Source organism: Lynx canadensis, chromosome F2 (genome assembly GCF_007474595.2).
Source record: "Lynx canadensis isolate LIC74 chromosome F2, mLynCan4.pri.v2, whole genome shotgun sequence".
In the NCBI taxonomy this organism is placed as follows: domain Eukaryota; kingdom Metazoa; phylum Chordata; class Mammalia; order Carnivora; family Felidae; genus Lynx; species Lynx canadensis.
In genome coordinates this window covers 49,494,842-49,521,228 of record NC_044320.2, presented here as the reverse complement: position 1 = coordinate 49,521,228, position 26,387 = coordinate 49,494,842, and the positions used below count along the sequence as shown (strand labels likewise).

The following is a 26,387-nucleotide window of genomic DNA, read 5'->3' as shown; positions in this document are numbered from 1 at the left end:
ATAATTAAAGGAAATGTCACTCTAGCATTTTATTATTGTACTTCATTAAACAAATTAAATGATGTCAAACGATGAATCATTATTTACTATATCCATTCATACAAGTGTCCTACAGATAAACTTAAAAGTAATATTTCAGTCTTTGTATTACTTTACAAAAATTTACTGTACTAAGGATCAGACCATATGTGCCTTTCTTAGAGAACTGAGTTTTAGAGCTCGATTCTTTTAATATGCTATTTATAAATATTCCATGGTAGTTAGGGCCATCAAGATATTTAATTAAATGATTCTAAAAGAGGGGCATCTGGGTGGCTCAGATGGTTAATAGTCCAATTTTTTATCTCAGCTCAGGTCTTGATCTCAGGGTTGTGAGTTCAAGTCCTACGTTGGACTCCAACGTAGGCTGGACATGAAGCCTACTTAAAATTAAAAAATGATTCTGGAAGAAACCTGTGCTAACCAGAAAGAGTTGACAGTAGAAGAATGAAGCAAGATGATCACACCCTGCTTTGTGAGCTCTGGTGGGTGATAAATGCTAACACTAGAGGAAAATCACTACTGTCCGATTCTGCAAAACTCCCATATTCCAGTGAACAATGCCCAAATTAAACTGTGAGTCTCTTATGGATAGAAAATGTATCTTTAGAGTCTTTTTAAAAAAATTTTTTATTGTCATGAAACCTACCTTCTAACAAAACTTAGGTGTGCAATACATCATCATTGACTCTGAGTACAAAGTTGTATGGCAGATCTTTAGAGCTTATTCAACGAGCTTGATGAAAACGTTATGCTTGTTAACTAGTAACTCCCCATTTCCTCTTCCCTCAGCCCCTGGAAACCACCATTCCACTCTTTGATTCTGAGTTTGACTATTTTAGATACCTCATGTTAAGTAGAATCACACGGTGTTTGTCTTTCTGTGACTGGCTTATTAACCTTAGCATAATACCCTCCTGTTGATCCATGCTGTCATATATGGAAAATTTTCCTTATTTTTTAAGGCTGAGTAGTATTCTGTCACATGTAGATGCCACATATTCTTGATTCATCTGTCAGTAGACAGTTATCATATTTGCACATATTGGCTTTTGTGAATAGTGCTGCCATAAACATAGCCTTGCCAATATCTCTTCCAAATCATGATTTAAATTCTTTTGGACAAATACTCAGAAGTGGGATTTCTAGATCATGTGGTATTCCTATTTTTAATTTTTTGTTTTTTTGAATATGCTACATATTGTCTTCCACAGTGGCTGCACCATTTTGTACTCCCACTCACAGTGGACAAGTGTTCCCTTTTACCCATCTTCTCGCCAACATTTGTTGTCTTGTTTTTTTTGATAATAGCCACCCTGATACGTGCAAAAAAAAAAATCTCATTATGGTTTTGATTTGCATTTCCCTGATGTTTAGTGATTTTGAGCATCTTTTCCTGTGCCTGTTGGCCATTTGATCTCTTCTTTGGAAAAATTTTTGTTCAAGTCCTTAGTACATTTTTTAAATTGGGTTATTAGGGTTTTTTTTACTAGTGAGTCTTAGGAGTTTTGTTTTATATTTTGAAGATTAACTTCTTATCAGATATGTGGTTTACAAATATTTTCTCCCATAGCATAGATTGCCTTTGCGTTCTGTTAATTGTTTCCTTTGCTGTGCAGAAGAATTCTAGTTTGAGATAAGTTTCACTGTTTTGTTTTTGGTTTTGTTGCCAACCAAGTTTCTTTATATGCCCCCAAATTAACAATTTCCATTAATATTTGCAGATTAATATGAACTTACCAGATGTTTGTAATTGTTTTGAGTTTTACCTAATGGTTATTAACACCATACAATAGTCTTAAATATAAATCAGTAATTTCAGTATAAATATACTTATTCCCCATTTCTATCTATGCCTGCTATGTCTCTGATTCATCATTTCTTCACCTACATATCCCTTATTCCTATTATCTCACATTGTATTTAATCCATTGATGCTTGAGGGATTTTCTTCACCTATTTCTTTTTTTTTAAGTTGTTATTTATTTATTTTGAAAGAGAGAGAGAGAGAGCAAGGGAGAGTCAGAGTGAGAGGGACAGAGAGAATCCCAAGTAGGCTCCATGCTGTCAGCACAGAGGCCTCAAACTTACAAACTGTGAGATCATGACTTGAGCCAAAATCAAGAGTCAGATGGTCAACCGATGAGCCACCTGGGCTTCCCTTCTTCATCTATTTCCAATTATATAAATACATTTAGTATTTATTATACTACTTATCTTTTACAGAAGTATACTTTGGGGAATAAATGTAGACAAAGAAAAAAATTACAGACCAAAAAATGTTTAAAGCGAAGGTCAACATTACCCAACAATAACCATTTGCTCCCATTCCTGTGGAGCATTTTTAGGTGCTTTAATCATGATGAAATGGTCCCTATTAACCTAATGCATTTAATGAAGTTAATAGATCTGCCTTAAAGTTGTTTAAAGTCGTTTTGAAAGTTATCTGCTTACAAAAATGCAGACAGTGATGATTCTTCGAACTTTAAGTTTCTCATGCTCCACATCTGCTTTGATTTGTGATAAGACTGTGACTTAGAAGACTGTGCAGACTCAGGACTCTGAGGGTGGGGAGACGCCTTCCGCATGAGGTTCCTGGATATGACCCTCTGAAGATTCTTCATGGAACACCCTGCAGCCCTGGTGATCACCCAGGGGTGATCCAGGGCCTGCCCGGCTGACATGCGCTGACTAGCCTCCAAAATAAGTAGTTTGTCTATAAAGTCCTTCGCCAAGTGGGAAATATTTGGCCAAGGCTAGAAAGGAAAAAGAAATAAGATAGAATTAAATAAATAAAATAAAAACACACAAACACACATAGAGAATAATCTTCTTAATGACATAAATCAACGCATATCAAATCCAAAAGACTTTTTCAAATAAGCAAATTAAATACTATATTGTTAAATATATAGTGAACCTGAAAATCCACTTTTGAGAAAGGCAAAATAAAAAAAACATCTATTTGGCAAAAGGAAAAAACAAACACAAATTCTGTTCCAAACTTTCTGTTCAGTGAACGAGAATTCCTTTCTAGAAATCTGTCCAGCGTGCTGCAATTAGCAATGTGAGTTTCCACATCACATTTATGTAAGCTGGACAAGGAAGAGCTGCTGTTGTACATGAAGTACACCAGTATTGGGTTAGTATTTACCACATTCTGGTCATCTCGTAGAGTCCCCATGACTCCAAGAATGAGCCAGAGTGGGAAGTGGGATGGATTGAGAAATCATCAACTTTTCTCTCCCTTTGAAAACTTATTCCAGACTTAGGATGCCTTCATCTCCACAGCCTCAAGAGAGAAGGAGAACAAAGAAGGCACTTCAGTGAAGACTCTGGCTGCACTGCATTTCCTCAACACACACAGGGCCCTCACTGTTCCAGTCAGCTGGCTCCAAGTGGGATCCAGCATGTAGCAGAGATATGGCAGGGCGCAGTATGTACAACCAGCTATTTGATGGTTCAGGGATTTATTCTGGCAAAATTACAGCTTTGGCACACACTTTAAATAGAATAGCAGCAATTCATAGTGACTTCTGTGAGGGTAAAGAGAGCTGTTGCTTTACATGTGTTTTCTGCATTACCTACCAATACATAGCATATATCTAGGAAAAAACTATAGTTTTGTATCCCTTGTCATCTACAAAGGAGAAACATTGAGAAAATTGCCAGTACATTTGCTGTATCTTTAGCAGCAATTTCTGATTGACATGTATTTTTAAAAAAATTGTATCTCCTGGGGCGCGTCGGTGGCTCACTGACTCTTAATCGCCTGACTCTTGACCTTGGCTCAGGTCATGATCTCACGGTTCATGAAATCCAGCCCCGCACTGGGCTCTGCACTTACAGTGGAGAGCCTGCTTAGGATTCTCTCTCTTCCTTTCTCTCTGCTCCTCCCCAGCTTGCGCATGCACATGCGCACGAGCTCGCTCTTCTCTCTCTCTCTCTCAAAATAAATTTTAAAAAATTATCTCACAAGAAAGATAAGGAAATCCTTACAACCTATTGTCTTTGTCCTCATGTAAGGAAAAATCAGAATCTAATCAGATATCACAGTCTCCAATCTCTTAACACTCTATTAACCTAGAATTTGAATCAAAAGAAACCAGTAGGGGAGCCTGGGTGGCTCAGTTGGTTAAGCGTCTGACTTCAGCTCAGGTCATGTCAGTGAGTTCGGCCCCCGCGTCAGGCTCTGTGCTGACAGCTCAGAGCCTGAAGCCTGCTTCAGATTCTGTATCTCCCTCTCCGCCCCTCTCCCACTTGCACTCTGTCTCTCTGTCTCTGAAAAATGAATAAACCTTAAAAAAAAATTATAAAAAAAAAAGAAACCAGTAAAAAGGAATTGCTCTTTTTTTTTCCTCCAGTTTAGTTAGGTAAATGAGATGCAAGAGATATTTATGCCCAAAATAAAATGCATGAAATAAATGAATACATTTGCCAAACACTCAAACACAGGAAAAATAAAATGTAAACACTGCATGTCTAGACAAAGTACGTCAGGGGCTGACACTCATCCTCTGCTTTGGCTAGACATCTATTTGGCTCTGGATCCAGACACATTTATCTAGGCTCAAGGTTAAATTAGATGTCTCCAATGGAACATTATAAGACAAGCAACTGAATCTTTCTGGAAAATGTAAAATACGGGTAGTGAGATTTATGGAGAGCTCATTAAGATGACCTCAAATGAATATACACTTAAAATGCAGTTGCAGAAAATAAGGTAACATGGAAAAAAAGTTCTTCAGCCAAAGTGCATTCTTCAAACACGGGCTATAAACTACAGGACTCCTGAGCCATAAAGAACAACTGGAGAGTACCTAGGAGTGAATTACATATCACACATTAGAAAATGACAGGTATAGAAAAAATGTCAGAACTATTTTATTCTCATCTTTTTAATATAAAATTTATTGTTGTCTCTGTTGTATAAAGTATAAAATAAATACACACACATATATATATTCTATAAATGAATAAGAACTGAGTGTGCATGCTCACATTTCTTTAACGAATAGTGTTATCTGACCAAAAATGATTTAGAGGGGCACCTGACTGGCTCAGTCAGTAGAGCAAGCAACTCTTGACCTTCGAGCCCCACACTGGACATAGAGATGACTTTTTAAAAATAAAGATTTGGAGACCACACATTGAACCACATTCATATCCTGGATGAACTCTCAATGCCATTATTGGGTCCCTTCACCAGGCTGGACAGCCACTTTGCCATTTCCACTCTTTGCCTTGAAAATTCTTCTGTTCGGCTTTTCTCAGCAGTCTCAAGGAGACACTGTCATCAGTCAGCCTGTTAACCTATCTCAATATGGAAAAAGCCTGGGATTGAGGTAAGTGAGTCTGGACTAGACAGGCTGTCCGGCCCTCTATAGCTCTAAACAAAGGATCTCAGTCTTCTCATCAAAAAAATGGGAATCATCATATCTCCTTCATAAGAGTGCCATTCGAACCAAATTAGATCAAATATGTGAAAAATGGTTTTCAAAATATAAAATGTCATAAATATTTGTTGTTCTTGTTCTTGTTCTTGTTACTATTAAACCACAATGTAACTCCTTCCTCAGTTCTTTTGTGGACACATCCACTGACTATATTCAGAGAACTGGAAGATGAAAATTATCTAAAACTTCTCATACCGGTTCCACTTACTATTATCATGATGAATGTGTGTCCTCAAAACACTGCTCTATGTTAAGAGGTAATGAACCAAATACAAAGAAAGGTAGCAAGACATCCAGATGGTTAACAGACACATGAAAAGATGCTCAACATCACTCATCATCAGGGAAATGCAAATCAAAACTGTAATGAGATATCACTTCACACCTGTCAGAATGGCTAAAATGAACAACATAGGAAACAACAGATATTAGCAAGGATACAAAGAGGCACCCTCTTTCACTGTTGGTGGGAATGCAAACTGGTGCAGCCACTCTGGAAAACAGCATGGAGGTTCCCCAAAATGTTTAAAGTAGAACTACCCTCTGATCCAGCAATCGCACTACTAGGTACTTACCCAAAAGATACAAAAATACGGATCCAAAGGGATACATGCACCCTAATGTTTATAGCAGCATTATCAACAATAGCCAAATATGGAAACAGCCCAAATGTATATCGACTGATGAATGGGTTAAGAAGTTGTGGTATATCCATACAATGGAATAAAGCTTAACCAAAAAAAATAATGAAATCTTGCCATTTGCAATGACATGGATGGAGCTAGAGTGTATTATGCTAAGTGAAATAAGTCAATCAAAGAAAGACAAATACCATATGATTTTACTCATATGTGGAATTTAAGAAATGAAACAGATGAACACAGGGGGGGAAAGAGAGAGGCAAACCATAAAACAGACTCTTAACTATAGAGAAACACTAAGGGTTGCTGGGGGTGGGAGGATGGGTTAAATAGGTGATGGGTATTAAGGAGGGCACTTGTTGGGATGAGCACTGGGTGTTATATGTAGGCGATGAATCACTACATTCTACTCCTGAAACCAATATTACCCTATGTGTTAACTAACTAGAATTTAAATAAAAACTTGAAACTACAAAAAGAAAATGGTAGCACTTTGTTTTATCCCAAGGTCATTCAATTAACTTAGTTACAAATAAATTGTAAAATTTGTGAGCAATTCAGTCTTTTTTTCCCCCTTTGTTCTTTCTTCCTTTCCTTATCTGGTTCTTTGCCTATTTGTCCTCTTGAATAGAAATTGGCAGAACTGTGTAAATCAGCACTAACAAAAAGAAGGTATAAAACCAAAATTTAATACTAACAATTGCACTACTTACTCACTTTGGAAGAATAAAGGGAATTTAGAGAGATGGTAGCTTATAATCTATTGATGTCTTGATTCTTTCACCTTTAAACAGAGAAGTAAGGAATGATTTTAGTTTTGTGCTTTCCAATTTCTTGATGAATAATTACTCCTAATGTGGTTCCTTTGCAGAAATGCCAATAGAGAATCACTAGTAAAAGTCATCATTAAGAAGCTATACCCTACAAACATACACACACACACAAACACACACATAATATATGCAGTTCCTAAAATTCTAGATTCAACATCTTAAATTTTAAGGATTGTAACTGATGCTAAAATTTGATAAATATAGAGCTTACTGAAACAATGTAATAACTATTCACAGATTTAATTACAGAGTTTTTAGAAAACTATAAATATATATTTTTAAGTACATAGATAAGTTGCCATTCAAATCTTTGAGCTAAGAGCACTCAACAGCAGCAGGTTTTAGAGGCACCTGGCTGGCTCAGTCAGAAGAACATGCAACTTTTCATCTCAGGGTTGTAAGTTCAAGTCCTACACTGGGTACAGAGATTACTAAAAAAAAAATAAAAACTTTAAAAAAAATTTTTAAATAGTTTTTATTGGAAACATCTACTTATGACAATTCTCTGACTAGCATTCTCTTCCTTTGAACTTTAGTGTATGGCCTTGGTAGGATTTCATTTAAGCTCTGCAATTAAATTTTATGTAAATGTGTCCGAAAGTAGCAATGAACTCTCCATGACCTTATTAGTTGTAGACTGGTAAAATCACTCTTCCTCAGCTCAGCAAGCAGGAGATTTTGTACATCATCCTTATGTTATAAATATTTAAAATTAAAACATTTTTCCTCTCAATCTACAAAGCAGACTTTAAATTGTGTTTTATCTTTGCCAAAACTAAAACTGCTCAGAGACAAAGCTAATTATGTCAGAATGCTTTAGCTATTTGTAAACCCTGGAAAAAGTCAAAAGATATACCCAAGTTTATTACAGGAAGCATCTAATAAAAAATAAAAGTGGAGAAAGAGCCAATCAATCTTACACCAGGCTCATAAAGTGAATATTTTTGTGAGTTAAGGGGTTCTTGACATGAGACAAGTCATGCTTCTGGTTCTTCTTATAAGAAAAACACTGAAATTTAAAGAGGATTGAATAGAGCTTAATTTGTTTGAGCACTTATCACATTTCAAAGCACTCAAGGACATGAGTGACAAAAAATTGAATTGGCCTTTGAACTCTGAGTCAATGGTTGACTTATTCTTCCACATATAATATATATTTAGAACTAGTTCCTATTGTAAACCTCATAAACCAGAACATAAACAATATAACTATAACATTAAAACCAAGTATTTCTAAGTTTCAGAAGCTTTATGTAAATAGTTATTTTCTCCTCAACTCAATGAATTCCGCTGATGATATCAAGGTCAAGAAGTGCAACATAATCAAAGAAACAGATAACTACTTTCCATTCTAATCACTATCCCTTATACCAAAGGTAACAACTACACAGTCAAAAAGGTAATGCACATGGTTTTGATTCCAAGAAACACTCACTGTGATTGAGTTTCTTTTTTTAATGTTTATTTATTTTTGAGAGAGAGAGAGAGAGAAGGAGAGGGGGATAACAAGTGGGGGGAGGGACAGAGAGAGAGGGAGACACAAAATCTGAAGCAGTCTCCAAGCTCAGCTGTTAGCACAGAGCCTGACATGGGGCTTGAATCCACGAGCCCTGAGATCATGACCTGAGCCAAAGTCAGACGCCCAACCAACTGAGCCACCTAGGTATCAATCACTGTGATTGAGTTTAAGGGAAGAATATATATATACCTGTCCAATTTAAGTCAAAGAAGAGATGAAGAAAGTGATAAGTAGAAAATGAAGTACATTATGACAGGTTTTACAACTATTGAAAGTATTTTCCATAAAACTACTTTTAAAGTAAAAATGTCATCTAAAAAGTTGAACACATTTTTGTGAACATAAGTTTTTAAGAACTAAACCACAGGAATGGGAACCAAATTACAGGAATTATGACCTAACTGAACTGTGGTTCATTTCATCATTGAAATTCTAGTCATGATGGAAAGAGAATGAAAAGGAATTAAAGAGCCAAATCTTTTGCTCTCCTTTCTCTTTTTCCTACTTAATAACCTGCATGGAAAAGAAATATAGCAAAGAAAAAATAAGAGAAATAAATGGAGATGAGGATATAGAAAGAAAATTGGGGTCATGGCTGGTGACCAAAATCCATCAGATATGTTACCTCTCAGGGAGTGCATCAGTAAACTTTTTCCCTACCAGTATGGCAATCATAGGTGAATCCAAATATACGGGGACCATTTTTTATCACTATCCATGTGGGATTTTTTTTTAACATGTTTTTAATACCAATGTCTATCTTTGTCAGATGGCTAACTAACATGGTTGTAAGACTCATTCTATTATCAACTTATTTCACACCGAAAAAGACTGCTGTGATATAGTTATAATATAATTACACAATAATATATGATTCCCAACTCATTGGCAAGAATGTGTAATTTACCATTAGCATTAAAATGTTAACACCACACTTTTCTCAATCTTCCATTTAAAAAATGAAATGGTGTACTTGGTAAGTACAGTGTGCACTGTAAGATATATATGTAACTAGTAGCTTATTTAAGCAAAATTCAAACTTGTAGTCCCTTTGTTTCCCATATTAATAGTAATAGTAACAGAAATAGCTAACACAAATATAGCACTATGTACTAATATGTTAAACTACTCCAAGCACTTGACATCTTTTAGCTCATCTGATCTTCACAACCACCTTGTTAGGTAAACACTATCATTATTACTGTTTTTACAAATTAAGAAACTGAGATACAGAGAAATGAAGAAATATGCCCTAAGTTACATGCTTAGTAAATGGCAGAGCTGGGAGTAGAACCAGGCAGGATTGTTCTGGATTGTGTCCTTAACCACTACACTACACTGCTTTACAAAATACCCACATAAATATACATTCACCTGTACACAAATGCTCTAAAATTCTTATTTTTTACTATACAACATATTCCTTTTTATGTACTTTTGTATATGTTGTTCTGTCTACTTGGAACATACCAGTCTCCCTTTCAGAAACTCCTACCCATCCTCTAAGACACAGCACACATGTCCTCTCCTTTGTGAAATCTGACCCAAATATGCTAAGTAGTAAGAGGCTGTCTTCCCTTCTTCCATGGACTCTGAGCCTTTGCTCCTACATGTATCAGAGCACTTAAATTTGAAGAGATACAAAAGAATACTTGGTCTCTCAGACAAGATCACCTGATTTCAAAGAGCAGGGTCATGGAGTATTTTCATATGGGTATTCCCAGAGCTGAGCATGATTCCCTGGCCCAAGGAAGGCTTGACAAGGAGGGTGGAGACCACACAAGGATGCTTTCCAACTATCTCTGGGAGAAATGGTGGGTGAGTCTTTTACTTACTATCTCCAGCATGAGCCCTGCCACCAAGCTGAAAGCCATCATGATGGTACTGGTAATAAAGTAGGTAAGTGAAGGCCTCCCTCACACAATAGATAAGAAGTTTTTTTTGTTTGTTTGTTTGTTTTTTCTTTTTGACCTGTGCTGTGTTTTTCCAACCTGGTTGCTCCTTGAGCATTGCAGGAAGTGACTGGAAAAGAGAACTACCCCTACCCTGCAAAGCCCAGTGAGTAGAGTAAATGTACCCTTCCAAACCACACTAATGTTCCAAAATGAATCTAATGAATTCAGCAACTGAAGGTATTAGTTATCTAAAATCCACCTTGCTATAAATTAAAATTTGTATTTTATGTTCAATGCAGTTACAGTTGAGATGCATTTACTCATGTTGTTATAAATCAGAATCTCTTTATAATTTTTAAAAACGATTATTTTTTGTTAAATGTTTCTCTATACTTAACTCTTCATGATATTTTATTGGATATAAAGTGGAAAATATGATAGAATCCCAGCCTTCAAAGAGCCAACAATGTCTTGGAAAGATGACATATAGATTAAATGTCAAAACAAAAGACATTTCTCATAATCCTAAACACTACTCAGAGAAGGGAAAGAATAACACAGGTGGAATGGTCATCAAAGTTTCATGAAAAGGAATATATTTCACACCAAAATCAAGAAGAATTAAACATTAATATCAGAGCTAGTTTTTTGCTTATACATGGGTGGAGTCAGAGTATATATCTGCCAAATATCTAGCAAAATATTTGCTATATATATATATATATATACACATATTTTTTAAGTTTTATTTTATTTATTTTGAGAGGGGGAAGACAGAGGGAAAGAGAGAATCCTAAGCACTATCAGTGCAGAGACTGATGCAAGGCTTGAACCCAAGAACTGTGACATCATGACCTGAGCCAAAATCAAGAGTTGGACACTTAACTAACTGAGCCATGTAGGCAACCTTGCTATATATATATATATATATATATATATATATATATTAAACACATCACTCCTGTTCATTATAAGAGATACAGCACTTAAATCTTTGGAAGTTTTGTCCTATTTGTTGCACTTCTCCACCGGACTTCTAGAGAAAAGAAATGATTCACACTATGTGTCATACATGGAATTTTAGTTATAGACAAAGGGACTTTAAAAAACAACACACATTTATTATCTTACAGTTCTGCAGGTGAACATGGGTTTTACAAGCTAAAATGGTCAGCAAAGCTGCATTCCTTCTAGAGGTTTCAGGAGAGAATTCTTTCCTTGCCTTTTTCGGTTTCCAGAGACTGTCCATATTCCTTGGTTCATGACCCCTTCCTCAATTTCCAAAGCACATCACTCCAATCTATGTTCCTTTCATCAAATCTCTTCCATCTTTGACCATCCTGCCTTCCTACTGTAAGGACCCTGGTGATCACATTGGGTTCACCGAGATAATCCAGGATAATTATCCCCATCTCAAGATCTTTAATGTAGTCACATCTGCAAATTCTCTTTTGCCATGTAAGATAATACACCTACAGATTCTGGATATTAGAATAGGGACACCTTTGGAGGGCTATAATTCTGTCTACCATACCTATTCTTCCAGAATCAATGGTCACCCTGGTATTTAAATAAAATTGGTACATTTAGAAATTACTAGGCTTGTTGTAAGTGATAGGTATACAATGATATGATGACAGAGAAAATGTGATGATATGCCTTTCTACGTCTATCAGCATGTGTTTCCTAGATGTCATGGACTGAATGTTTGTGTTTCTCCAAAATTCATGTGTTGAAGCCCTAGCCTCTTGTATCACTGTATTTAGAGACGAGGTCTCCAAGGAAGTAATTAAATGAGGTCATAAGGGTGGGGCCCTGATCTGATAGGATTAGTGGCCTTTTAAGAAGAGACACCACAGAGTTGCCCCCCCTCCCTCTCCCTATCCCCATCTCTCTCTCTCCACACACACAAAGAAGAGGTCATGTGAGTACACCATGAGATGGCAGCTGCCTACAAGCCAAGAGAAGAGGCTTCATAATGAAACCTACCTTGTTGGAATCTTGGTCTTGAACTTCTCAGCTCCTAGAGCTGTGAGAAATAAGTTTCTATTGTTTAAGCCATCCAGTCTGGTATTTTGTTATAGCAGATTGAGATGACTAAGACAGTTGGTAATATTGTAAGAAAATGTTAATATGATGGACATGGGTGCCTCACAAACACGGAAAAGAAAACCAAGGGAATATAAATCCAGTAACATTTTGCAAGCAGCCACAATCTTACTCTGTGTTGTATGTTATCTGGGGCTACCAACAGGTATTTCCTCAAGAAATAGAGCGTGCACCATGGAGATAATGTCAGTGCTCCAAACGGAGCTTGAGCCCCTCTTTTCTGTATGTACCCACACCCCCTTCCTTTGGAGTGCTTTGCTTCTTTTGTTTTTAATGTTTATTTATTTTTGAGAAAAAGAAAGAGTGTGAGTGGGGGAAGGGCAGAGAGAGAGGGAGTCACAGAATCTGAAGCAGGCTCCAGGCTCTGAGCTGTCAGCACAGAGCCCAACGAGGGGCCTGAACTCACAAATGGTGAGATCATGACCTGAGCCAAAGTCGGATGCTTAACCGACTGAGCCACCCAAGTACCCCTGGAGTGCTTTGCTTCTAAAACCCAATACCTTGCTTTTTTCAGTGACTACCCTGGGGCACTTGGAGCTACTTGCCTCTGATCCCCAGAGAATATAAAAATTTACCACCAGCTCCCCACCACCATCACCCCCATTGACTAGCAGAGAGGGGTAGATGTGAAAGCCCAGCTCTCCTACCTCAGGTTGAAAGAATGCTGAAGAATTCTTCCCTGCAAAATGAGGCTGACCTTTATGGCCTTGGCCTCTTCACCTTCCTTGTCCTGATTTCCAGACTCCCTTACCTATCTCCTGGGAGTCTACCCTTAATAAGTCACTTGAACCTGAATCTTCTTCTCGGGTTTCTTGGCCTTTAGGGGAACCCAACCCTAGAAACCCTCTGAATTAAACCTGATAAAAGGACTTCTTAAAGAATATTTGCTTATTATTCTCACACATTAAAAAAGCAATGGTGATATCTAGTCCGAACATGGCTTAATAAACCACACTCCCAATAGTCATACTGTGTGCAGTCTCCCTCCACATTGAATCTGGGTTAGCCTAAGGCCCACAGAACTCACAATAGAATGAGGCAGAAGTAATGCAGTGTCATTTCCAAGCTCAGCCTTCAAGAGGACAGGCAATTTCCACGGTCTCCCTCTTGAATACTCCTTTTTGGAAAGCCTAAACTAACCTGTAAAAAGTCTGACTATTCTGCTGGAGAGACTCCATGGAGAAGCCCCCAAGAAGAGAAGGCCCTATGAAGCATAGAGAGTGGAGAGGGAAATAAGGGTTCCAGTGACCTAGATGACCCCAGATTTCCAGCCATCCCCATCAAGATGTCAGACATTAGAAGAACCATCATAGATATAACGTCGCAGTCAGGCCACGATGACAGCAACTCCACCCAACAGTACATAGAACAGAAGAGTCACGGAGCCATAGCCAAAACAGAAAGACATATCCTTTATAAACAAAAGAACAACAGAAACACAAAGATATTCAAATTATAAAGAAAAAAAGCAAAATGATCCATAATCCCCAAACCAGGAAATGAGCTCTGTTAACATTTTACTGTATTTCTTTTAAGCCTTTTTCCTATGCATACATTTTCCCACATGATTGTGATTATACTCTATACATAGTTTGTATTTTGCATTTTTATTTTCACTTGGTAGTATACTGTGCACATTTTTCAAATATCTGTACAATTTTTAAGCATACACAATTTAGAAACTATCATACTCTATCATATGGATGTCTCATAATATGCAAACATTCTTTTAGGGTTTTTTTTCCAATTATCCACTTTTGTAACTATAGCTCCGATAACCATCTTTATACTGAAACCTTTGCTGCATCCGGGATTATTTCCTTAGATTGTTAGAAGTGGAATTACCAGATCAAAATATATAAACTTTTAAAAGTTCCAGATGCATATTTTCAATCTACTTTCCAAGAAATCTGTAAAATTTTCCCTCCACCAGCAGCGAATGAGATGGTTGATCTCTTAATACTCTTAGCAATGAATCAAGTTGAAGGTTTTTTTTTAATCTTTGATTGATTTAAAAAAATTTTTTTAAAGACTTTGTTTTCATTTGCATTTTTGGGATATTAGTGAGGGTGCACATTTTTCAAACTTTTAATAATCAATGGTACTGAACTGTGTGTGAATTCCCCCCATCCTTTCCTACCTTTCTATGTAAGTCTTAGTTCTCAATTACCAATTTCAATGAGTTTTTTTACAATGCATACATCTACAGTAAGAAATTAAAGCTCTGTCAAAGTACAGAAAATATTATATTTAAATTTCTTCTTTAGCTTTTGATTTTGTGTAAGATGTTATACGTACAGATATTATACCTTAAGTAGATATAATCAAACTACCAATATTTTTCTTTATGAGACAAAGAACCCTTTCCTACTTAAAAAGATAATGTATTTGGTCACTTGCTGAACATGAAATGAATTTCCCTTTTTGTCAGGCATCCTACACACAAACATTGACAACTTTCCTTCTCTACTCAAAACAATAAGAAGTGAACACTTTCACGAACACTGGGAGCTCCAAGTTTAAACAATGGATAAATATTTTACATAAGCTGTAAGGCTAAACGTTTCACTGAGGAAACATTATATCACAAAAAAGGCTTGGATTATCTAGATTCAAGGCAGAGAATCTCTCACCAAACACCCAAGCATCATGCTGAGCTTCTGGTACACATTAGTCTACTCAGCTGATGGAAGAAAAACTACACACAAACTAACTTGTCTACTTAATTATTAATGTCATGTACTGACCACAGACAACTCAGTAATCGAGGCCCTTGCCACCTTCAGATCAATGGCTCTCATCCAGAGGTGGTTTTGCCCCAAAGGGGACATTTAACAATGTCTGGAGACAATTTTTGTTGTCACAATTTGGGGAAGGTGTTGAATCTAGTGTATTTACTAGATATTAGTATCTACCAGTAGTGTAGAGGGTGGAGTGAAGGCCAAGGATGCTTCTAAATATTCTGCAATGCACAAGAAAGCCCCACTCCCATCCCCTACGCTACCCCCCTGTAAAGAATCATCCAGCTCTAAATGTTAATAGTGCTGAGGCTGAGAAATTGCACTAAGCTAAATTAATAAGAATTAAAATTATTTCTTACCTCTCCTGTATAATTATATTTGCCTTTCAGAATCTTCCTGTAAAGTCTTGTATGGTTTTCATCATCGAAAGGCAGGACTCCACTAAGTAAAACATAGGTGATTACACCAAGAGCCCACATGTCCACGGCACTAGTATAAGGTTTCCTTAGCAAAATCTCGGGGGCTATGTATTCTGGGGTCCCACAGAGTGTCCTCATTGTCCAGTCTCCACTTTTGTTCCCAGAGTGTGCCAAACCAAAATCTGTGATTAAAATTTTCGACTCGGCACCTGGATGATAATATAAGAGATTTTCAGGCTTTAGGTCCCTGTGGGTTATTCGCAATGCATGCAGATACCGGATGCCATCTGCAACCATCTGGAGAATTCTGACAGCGTCCTGCTCTGTAAAGGATCCCTGAGTAATGAGTCGGTCAAAGAGCTCTCCTCCCGTAGCCAACTCCATCACCATGTAAACTCGATCCTGAGCCTCAAAGATCTCCACGAGCTGAACAATATAACGGTGGCTAACCCGCCTCAGGATGGTGAGCTCTGATTCACATGCTTCTCGGCCTTCTCTCACTCTGGTTTCCATCACTTTTATTGCAAAAGGTTTCTTGGTGGTCTTCTGCTCCACCCTGAGAACCTTGCTGAAATTGCCTGTCCCAATAAGAGCCTTGATGTCATATCTATTGGGAAGAAAAGCCAAATCTGTTATCCTCTGAATTGATGATTCTTAAAATTATTTAAGTTGGTGCTTTGTATCATCTTTTTATCCATCTTTATATCCCCTCATCCAATTCCCTTGCTCATTACAGCTTAATTGTATTTATTACTTTTGAAGTCCTCTCCAGATTCTTCTTTGGAATGTAGGTAAGTGATATGAAAATAATTAGTTGGTGGAAAGAGAACTATTAAAACAACAGTCTTTATAACAACAGTTACCATTTATTATACATTTATTGTGTGCAAGAAAATTTATTTTAAAAAAATCTTCTCACAATACTCTTATTGACTAATATGATACTATCCCCCTTTTATAGGTAAGAAAATTAAGAATAAAACAAAGTTAAGTAATTTCCCAAGGCCACACAGATTGTAGTTGAAATGGATGGGAATTAAATCTAACCCCTTCAAATGTATTTCACCAAAATTTCATTGAAGAACTTTAGGATCGCCTTCTACCATTTTCTTTCTTCCCCACAACCCTTGTTTTTATTATTCTGCAACAACAACCACCAAACCAAGTGGAGAAAATAAAAAAAGAAGCTTAGTCCTGTTTATAACTTCTCATAAGAAGGAGGAAATCATATCACAAGACAGGGTCTTCTTCAGGTTACTTGACTGTGAGCTCTCAGTCTGAGCGAGGCACATGCCCTATCTCGTCCACAGTAGTGCTTTAATAGATAACCACTGATTAGGTAAATATGTCTGCTGGGGGTGGTGTTAGAACCACAGTTTCCTCCCACCTGACCCTCATCTCTTGCAATTTCTGCACTGGAAACAGAATTTTAACATAGGATATATGTTAATGTGTAAAGTAATTATCTCTCAGAAAGGCCAGGAAGTCAGCTAGGATTTCAAAGGCTGGTGACCTTGAACTTGAATTATCTGTGTAAATGTCTATGTCCATCTAAGAGTTCTATCAAATTTATAACTCTCATTTAAGAAATGTTGATGGGGTACCTGAGTGGTTAAGGTTGGTTACAGTTGGTTAAGTGTCTGACTTCAGCTCAGGTCATGATCTCATGGTCTGTGAGTTTGAGCCCTGCATCGGGCTCTGTGCTGACAGCGCAGAGCCTGGAGCCTGCTTTGGATTCTGTGTCTCCCTCTCTCTCTGCTCCTCCCCTGCCTGTGCTCTGTCTCTCAAAAATAAAACATTAAAAAAAATTTTTTTTTAAAAGAAAGAAATGTTGAGAAAGTGCTGAACTTAGAATTATGATTTTACATCTGGAAAGAATATTAGAGAATGATTTAATCCAACCCCTCATTTTACAAATGAGAGAATTGAAGATCAGCCTAGCCAACTGGTTGTTTAAGTTCTAGAGTGAGGATGAGAACCCAGGTCGCCTTACTTGAATCGTAATTTGGTGCTCTTCCACTTTATTAGAACTTCTCCCAGGAAAGGATGCCAGCAAATGGAAATGTGCCCTGGGAGTATGCAGGGAAAAGGTAATTCTTTAAGTTGCATACTCAATACCAGAGATTCAAATGCAAATCTCAATCTGTGCTTTAAATAGCCTTATTTCTTTTTGCTGAGTTTATTCTTGCAGTAATTTTCCCCCCACCTATCTGTTCCTTATATTCCTGTGCTTACTGAATAAAAATGGCATTTGGCTGTACCAGCTTACTGAAAACAGCTTTGTTCTATGCAGTGCATTTAATTTTCTGGCCAATTACTTTATCAAAACAGATAGCAATTTACTCATCTTAAACGGATTCTGTCACCTCTTCTCTTTCCAACTTTGCTTTTATATTCACATGCACTTTCAGGTTGATTTTGAAGATAATCACAGGCATTTCAAATTCTATTGCTTTGCAAACCAACCAAGTTTTACATTTACCTCTAATGTGGATGAAAGCACTTTGCAGATACTAATTTATCACTATGCCCTCAAAACTGCAGGCGAATTCATTTGCTCGTGGAATTAATCATCAGCTATCAGACCAATTACCATCTCTGAGGAACTACACTCTTTTGCTTAAATAAAAGGAGCTTTATTCAATACTGTTAAGGGGCCTTCATCCCAAATATTTGAAAAACTGCTAGTAATTTGGCACTGAGGGAAACAGGCTTTAAGCCAAAATGTAGAGTAGTGGAAATAAATGATTGCAGATTGAATAACCAATGTCCCATAACAAATTCCAGTAACTGCAGCCTTGCTTGTGAGCCCTTGATGGCATGGATGGTGACGATTTTTATGACTCGAGTGGCTAGATCTTATGCAGTGCCTGGCACAGAGGGAACAGCAATAAATGTTGAATGAAAGAATCGTTCACTGAATACCTATTATTTCCAAATTATTACATATACTTTGAAAACATTAACGATCAAATCAAGCATCGGAGAAGGCATTTATGAGCCCATTCCATCCCTTCCACTCCTCTACTCTTACCCATCACCCAACAAAACAGCCTCAAAGTTAATTTTGTAGGTGGTGCAATTGTACATTAGCCTAGAAATTATAGAAATTGAAATTATTCCTGTAACTTCAGCTGTTAGAACATGTATTTAAAAAATGACACATGGAAACAATAGTAATATCACAACCTATTTGATAGAAGTAATTGTAATGAACTCCCAAGAAGAAAGTGAATATCCTCAGATTTAAATTCTATCAGCTATATTCTGCAAGAGTTCTAAGTGGAATGACAAAGGAGAAGAAAGACAACTGTATTCTAGACTCAGTTCTGCCTCTAACTTCTACAAGTCAGTTAATCTTCTGGGGCTCAACTCTCCATCAGGTAAAGAAGAGCCTTGAGTTAGTCGCTAGAGCCCTTACAGCTACAGCCCTTAGAGTGTCGTGACCCTCCACCTCTATGACCCTTTCACACCTACAGGACTGGGGACTACCCTGCCGATGGAGGTTATGAGAGCGGAAAAGCCGCAATTCTCTGGCTACAGATGACCAGAGATACCATCTAGCCAATTTAGTCATGATAAGATCCCATGTCCATTCTGATTCAAGTTCAGTTGGATCAGCCAACTTTGTCTCTAAGCTTCGCAGCTACTGGACTCATCCACAAGGTACCTTTGTATTTGAAGTTGCCAAGTAGGCCAGGAAATGGCTCAGCACAGACTCTGTTCACAGCACTGTGATGAAGTAAGCACACAATTCTAGGGCCAGAAGTGTCCCTGAGAAGCCAATGGAGCCAGCCACCACTGTGTCCCACCAAGCCCTGCAGAGTGGAAGAGGATTTCACGATTTTCTTTCTCTGCATGTCCAACATGGTACTCACTGCGGAAGTTATTTTTCAGGCCAACCAACCCGCGATCCTTGCTCATTTCTTGCAGAGTCAGCTAGGTCCTATGTGTGCCTTATGAAGACGAGAGTAAGTACTGCACCAGTACCTAAATAAAGATTTGTGCCCTGCACTGTGCAGCATAATTTCCATATATTATTTTAATTATCCTCACAACACTCCTATGGAGTAGATACTATTATTATTCCCACTTTACAGAGGCAAAAACTGAGGGAGGAGAAAGGCTAAGGAACATTCTCAATTAGACATGCAAGAAGAGACAGGAGTGGATCTCGAGTCTGGCTGATTCAAAGACTTGTTTCTATCCTGTGAATTATAGGGTAGAATGTGGTAAAGATCCTTTTTCAGAATGCGGTAAAGATCCTTCGCAAACCAGGCCTGTCTGGACCCTGCCTCAGCATATCTGTGGCAAGGCTCTCATCCATCAGCCCTATAGGGGTTGAGAGGCCTTCCGCTTTCCAGGGCTCAGAGGCCCGGGATCCCCTCCCTTTCCTCACTGCTGTTCCTCCTCCACTTTCAGTCTGGAATCTGCTCAGAGGTGTCAAAGAGAATTTGTCCCTGACTCTTATTAAAACCATGAAGAAGACTTTATTCCAGACTATTACAAATGAAGTCAAAACTATTGCAGTAGGAGAGAGAGACTGACTTTAACTCTTTAAACAAAAGGCAAGAGAGTTTCAGCACTGAGAGAGCTAGTAGAGAGATAGTAGGGCACATTAGCTTGGTGGGGAAGGTGGTCAACATGAGTAGGCCATCCGTGTTAATTGGGGCTCAGGCAAGTTAGGCTCCCCCTTCCCACAAAGACTGGGAGAAAGTGGCCCCATGATTACATTTCAAAGGGAATGACATTCCTTGAGAAAGACATTCCTGGTTGTGGAAGACTTACATCTCAAAGGGGCAGAGAAAGAATTTAGTGACATCAGGGGCCTAGCAGCAGAAAGCAGCTGGTCTAAAGCCATCTTGATCCGTCTTTAATCTACCTTCCTCCACCCAGCCCCAGGCCAGCCCCTTTGCCGGTGCTCAACCTGCCGCTTTACCTGGCAAGGACACGCGGATCGAACCTGGCGCGGAATCGGGCCACCTGCATCCTGCGAGCCGCCTCGGCCGCCGCCTCGGGCCCGGGTCCTACGCCTCTGGAGTTAGCGCAGGCTTGACCCTCCTGCTTGACCCGGGGCAGCAGGGGCGGCCCCGGGACCACCTTCGTGCTGACGCCGCAACCCATGCCCACCGCACTCCCGAGAGGGGCCTGGAGCACAAGGCGCCACCGCGCGTTTATCCGCAGACCAGCAGAGCAGCGGCGGGACAGAGCGACCCGCCCCCAGAGCCGACCTGGGAAGAAACCCCACTGTGGGTCTTTGTTGGGAAAATTACTTTCAGAAGGTCCCGCTGCCATTAGGTCGCCTTCATCGTCACTGACCACCTATCTGTGCGTGGAGTTTGACGTGGTAAAAGCAAAGTGGACGGACGAAAAGGCAGCAGCCTTAATTCTCTGGGCTTCAGTTTTCTCATCTGTAAAGTGAAGATGTGAACATAAAAAATTATATAAATCTATGAAACATATAATCTTTGTAAAGGACTTTGTCTCCAAGACTGAGCTCATATCCAGATGACATGAACATTAAATATATATACTTTGTGTATGTACTTTAAACTGTAAGAGCTTATAATATTTAAAGTATATAATAGTACTGTACTTTATGCATTAAATAAACACACTAGTCTGTTTCTGGTACGCCACTAACTCTCCTACAGCTGGAAAAGCCTCCCCCCTGGATGATCCATCTGAAATAGAAAGACTGGGAGCAAAACCAGGTATCTAGAAGCCAGTCCAACTCACTGTGCAACTACAAGAATAAAATATATAAAAATAAGAAGATTATATAATCCCTCTATATATTATGTAGACATTGTGTAATCTTAATATATTAATTATATAATGTAACTATTATATTATTAATTATAATTATTATACAATATATAATCTTATATATGAATGCTATATATAGTATACACATTATATATAGCATTATATATAATATATATAGCATTATATATAGCATTATATATTATATATAGCATTATATACATAACATATATATATGAATACTATATATAATCTTATATATGAATGCTATACAATATATACATTATATATAGCATTATATATATACATTATATATAGCATTATATATTATATATAGCATTATATATATAACATGTATTATATATATATGAATGCTATATATAATCATATATGAATGCTCTTTGCATTCATAATTATCCATATATGTATGAATATGAATATTTTATATATTTGACAAATATTTCTTTTGGTAAACGATATTTTATGTATGGATTTGATATCAGTATATTGATTATATATAATTCACATTGCTAAATGTGGTAAGTGGTAGGTAAGTGGTGTGTGGGAAGTGAAATTCAGTCAAGACCAAGGAGTCAATATCAGGCACCTGTAGCAAGTTGTAGAACCAGAACTGGAGGCCTCGTCTCCAAACTTCCAGTCAGGTGCTCTTTCATTTGTGCCGTTGCCTTTATAATTTCATTTAATTTTTAGTTTGGTTTAACAGAATATCTGTGATGAGTCAATTAGTCATGGATTTGCCCAGAAGAACTGTATTTTGAAGGAAATTTTGAAATATGACTTGAGGGTAGTTGAGAGAAAAATGAACCTATCCTATGGAGAGAGCTTAGCTACCAAATAATGAACTTTTCTTGATAAAGAACCCTCAGAATTCTCCAAATCCTAGGAAACAAAGAGATGCAGCAGTGAAGGCATCAGGCAGTCAGTTATGAGGAATTCCTTCTGTGTGTCTGGGTGCTCCGGGCTGCACTAACTGCAGAAAGTTCTGGTGTCCCGGCCATGGCTGGCTGCACAGCAGGAAGAGCTTTGTCAAGAGCCTTTCCCTAAACCTGAACCACATTCCTTGACAATTGGCTAATACAGTCACTGATTTGAAAGCCTTGAAAAATGAAACAGTAATGGAAACTACTGATTAGTTCCTTTTTGGAAAGCACCAACTATTAACTGGAAGTATTATTGGTCAAATAAATTCTGTGCCTGGAGAAAAAATTGAACTACTTAATGCATTCAAAACTTCGACTTTGAAGGCTTTCATCAAGATTTGAAATGTTGCAATGCTAAACTCACATCATAAGCATGTTCTTTTAGCCTAAGTGACCCTTGAGAAAGGGTGATACCTAAAAGTAACATGTAGAATAACATCTTACTACACAGAGTTTCCTATGTGTACTTTTCTTTATTGTGCATTAATTGCTTCATTATTTGGGAGGCCTCTCAAACTTTGTTTGGGACACATACTATTTACACATTAATTAACTAGTTATAGTTAGTTAAATTATGTATTTATCTGAGTTGAAGTAATAAAATTGTTCAAATGAGCTTTACACTTAAAAGCCAATTTTAAATGAATTTTTATGTTTACATCAATATGTGTTTAGTGCCCATAAGTTGCTTCCTATAACACTCACACTAGCTGAATAAATGGAAATGGTGTTTAGCATCGGTTCTGGGCTGAACTTAACTCCAGTGACATTTTCTGAAGAGTATTAAATAAATTGAACCTCCCTCCAGCTTCTGAAGGAAAAAACCTTACGTCATTCTCAACTCCCACTCATTGCCTAAAAGTCACAAGTTCTTATGAAATGGTCAGCCATAACATCCATAACAATATGCAATATATTTGCTCCAATCCCTCAGCACCGGGTTCTATCCTACACCTAGTTTTTAAAAAGCAGAGTTAGAAGTTGAATCCTGAAAATTGAGGATAAATCCTAAACATTGTTCTGGGCAATAGAGATTCTGAACCCATAGAAACTTCCTCAAATAACGTTCTGGCTTATACTTCATAGATTGATGTAACTTGATTTGTGAGAGCTGCATTCCCCCATGTTACAATCCAACCCCTAAAGAGTATTCCACTGAGAGCACGTAAGGAATTATGCCAAATCAAAACCCATTAAAGACTTAGACTATCATTTAGAGAAAATTCATTTAACTCTTACATGAACAATATTGGTGGAAAACATGAAAAAATTATAAACATTTTGTATTCTGGTCTACTGTCAATCTTTAGGACACTTCAGTAAAAGAGAGCAACACAAGAAATTAGGGATATCACAGGGAGTGATATACTGGGAAGGCCTTCAATTTTATGCCCTCCTGTATCTTAAAAGCAATATATATATATACACACACACATATATATACGTATATATGTGTGTGTATATATATACACGTATATACATATATATATACATATAACACATATATATGTATGTATATATGTATATACGTGTATACACACATATATATGTGTGTATATATATATATATATCCAAAAGACATTTTTAACACATAACATAAAGAATTTGCTTCATTTAGAATTGGATCCTCTAGAATTGTGATTTTGTTGTGGAGGTTTTTCAAGTCTTACTTCTTTTTAAAGCCTCCCTGTTGGGATTCAGTTTCCCTAAAGTGATCTCACGCCTGAAACATCAGCTTGAAGGTGTTCATCTGACTGACTTCCTTTTACCCAAGGTGTGGGATTTGTGTTTGTAATGACAACTCCCATGGGGCTCTTTTAAGCCCATTTCACATACACAGGGAAGTGACTGCATGCAAGCGACAGCACAAAGCTGCTCTCTGAGCTTTGTTCCCGTGAACAAATAAGAAGACTCTCTAAGTGGGATGCCTTTGTGTGAAAGTCAGAGATGGGAGAAACTTCCCTGCTTCCCTTGGCAGACTATTTCTCACTCTCATGACACCTTACAAAAAAAAGAAAGAAGAAGAAAGACCATAATCCAGACAAGGCAGGAAGAAATTTTCAATGACTGAAACTGTTTTTCCTTCACTCAGTAATGAATTATTCATGTTAACTTGCATATCTCTAGATTTGGCACTAAGAGTACTTAGCTTTTATAGAACTTCAAGTTTTAAAAATTCTTTATCTTATCATTACAAAATAGAAGACAATATTAGTATACAGTACGAGGGAAGAGCTCTGTTGTCAAGTAAAAACACAAATTTCACTTTTTGTATAGAGGTGAATCGAAGAGGCTGACAATCATCGCAGTGAATGAAGTTTCTCTTTGTGCCTAAATTAAAGATAAAGTGGGACAGTATTTCACTTTTTTAGCTGATTCACCTAAAGAAATTCTGTCTTGTCAAGGTGGCAATTTGTATCCAAAGCCTTTAGAAAATGATAGTTAGAAATGTTTAGTTACATGGGAAAATCTTTACAATATGTTGGAGTGTGGAAAAAAAGAAAGCCCTATATAGTGTGATCTTATTTTTAAACTCACTAATGAGATAAATTCCTGTGGTGAGGAAGGAAGCCTCTGGCTAATCAACAGTAAGGAATTAGGCCTGCTGACAACTATGTGAGTGAACTTGGGAACAGATTCTCCGACCCCCACTGAGCCTTGAGATGGCTCCAGCCCCAGCCTACAGCCTGATGCAACCTCCCGATAGCTTGGCTCTGAAAGGAGAACTCCCACATTCGAGTCCCAGTAGCACTATTTACCAGCTCTGTGACCTTAGGAAGGTTACTTAAACTTCTGGGCACCCCCCAAAACTTTTCTTGTCTGAGAACCTGAAATAAAAATATAAATGTCATAGGGTTGTTGTGAATAACTTAACACATGTAAGCACTTAGAACAATACTTGAAAGATTATAGATGCTCAAAAAATGTCATTATTGTTATATATTATATGTAATTATTGCACATTATATTAAAAAATAACATAAGTAAATGACTTTAAGGAGTTGTGTTAGTTATCTATTATTATGTAACAAATTTTCCCCAAATTTAGCAGCTTTCAAACAACAAGTGTTGATTTTTCCCCAGTTCTGAAGATCAAAGATCTAGGAGGGGTGCATCCTAGCTGGGTGCATCTGGCTCAGGGTCTCAGGAAGTTATAGTCAAGCTGTCTGATGAGGCTGCAGGCATCTCAAGGCATGACTGAGACTGAATGCCCTTCCAGTTTTATGTCTGTAATTATAGCAAGTCTCAGTTCCCTACTGGCTGTCAGACAGCCTCATCACTTGCACTTCTCCATGGGCTCCCTGAATGTCCTCTCTATACAGCAGACCGCTTCCCCCATGACTGGTAAGGAGAACAAATGAGCATGCACTAGTGAATGAGTAGGAAAGCACCCCAAACAGAAGCAGCAGTCTTTTATAGCTTCATCTCAGATGTGACATCCCATCACCTTTGCCATTTGTTCTTGGTCACACAGCATCTCTGGTACAATGTGGGCAGGAACCACACCAGGCTGTGACTACCAGGAGATAGGGATTTGAGAGGCCATCTTGAAAACTGGCTTCCTCAGAGGTAGAACTAAGACCAGAGAGTGAAATTTCATTATAAAGAGGAATTTTGAAAGTCAAAGACATCCATGGGGGAGAGGGGAAAGTGGGTGATGGGCATTGAGGAGGGCACCTGTTGGGATGAGCACTGGGTGTTGTATGTAAACTAATTTGACAGTAAATTATATTTAATATTTTTTTTAAAAGTCAAAGATATCTAGAGATGGAATTGCAGGCTCTTTTTCGTACTGGAGTTAAGTAGTTTTGCAAACAGTTGGCCTTGCTGGGGAAGAGAACATTCAAGCACAAAGGTGATTGGACTTGATGAATATTCAAATCTCTTCCAAGCCTGGGCTTCTAGGACTTCTTCTCTTGTGTGGTCAAGTCTAATCATAACTGGATAGTAGGCCTCTTGAGGATCCAGACCATCGTGTCCATCCAACTCTTGAAAACAAAGGAAGATCTTTATAAATGCTTGTTCAT

The 26,387-nt window shown here is 37.8% G+C and overlaps 1 protein-coding gene across 1 annotated transcript; it reads right to left on the bottom strand.

Annotated features, from left to right (window-relative positions):
- Positions 1–2,489: 2,489 nt before the first annotated feature.
- PSKH2 (protein serine kinase H2) lies at positions 2,490–20,776 on the bottom strand. Its single transcript, XM_030303854.1, has 3 exons — positions 20,592–20,776; positions 15,593–16,259; positions 2,490–2,795 (listed from the first exon to the last, which is right to left on the bottom strand). Exons 1-3 carry the CDS (start codon positions 20,774–20,776, stop codon positions 2,490–2,492), a joined length of 1,158 nt encoding a protein of 385 aa, XP_030159714.1.
- Between the last annotated feature and the right edge of the window lie 5,611 nt (positions 20,777–26,387).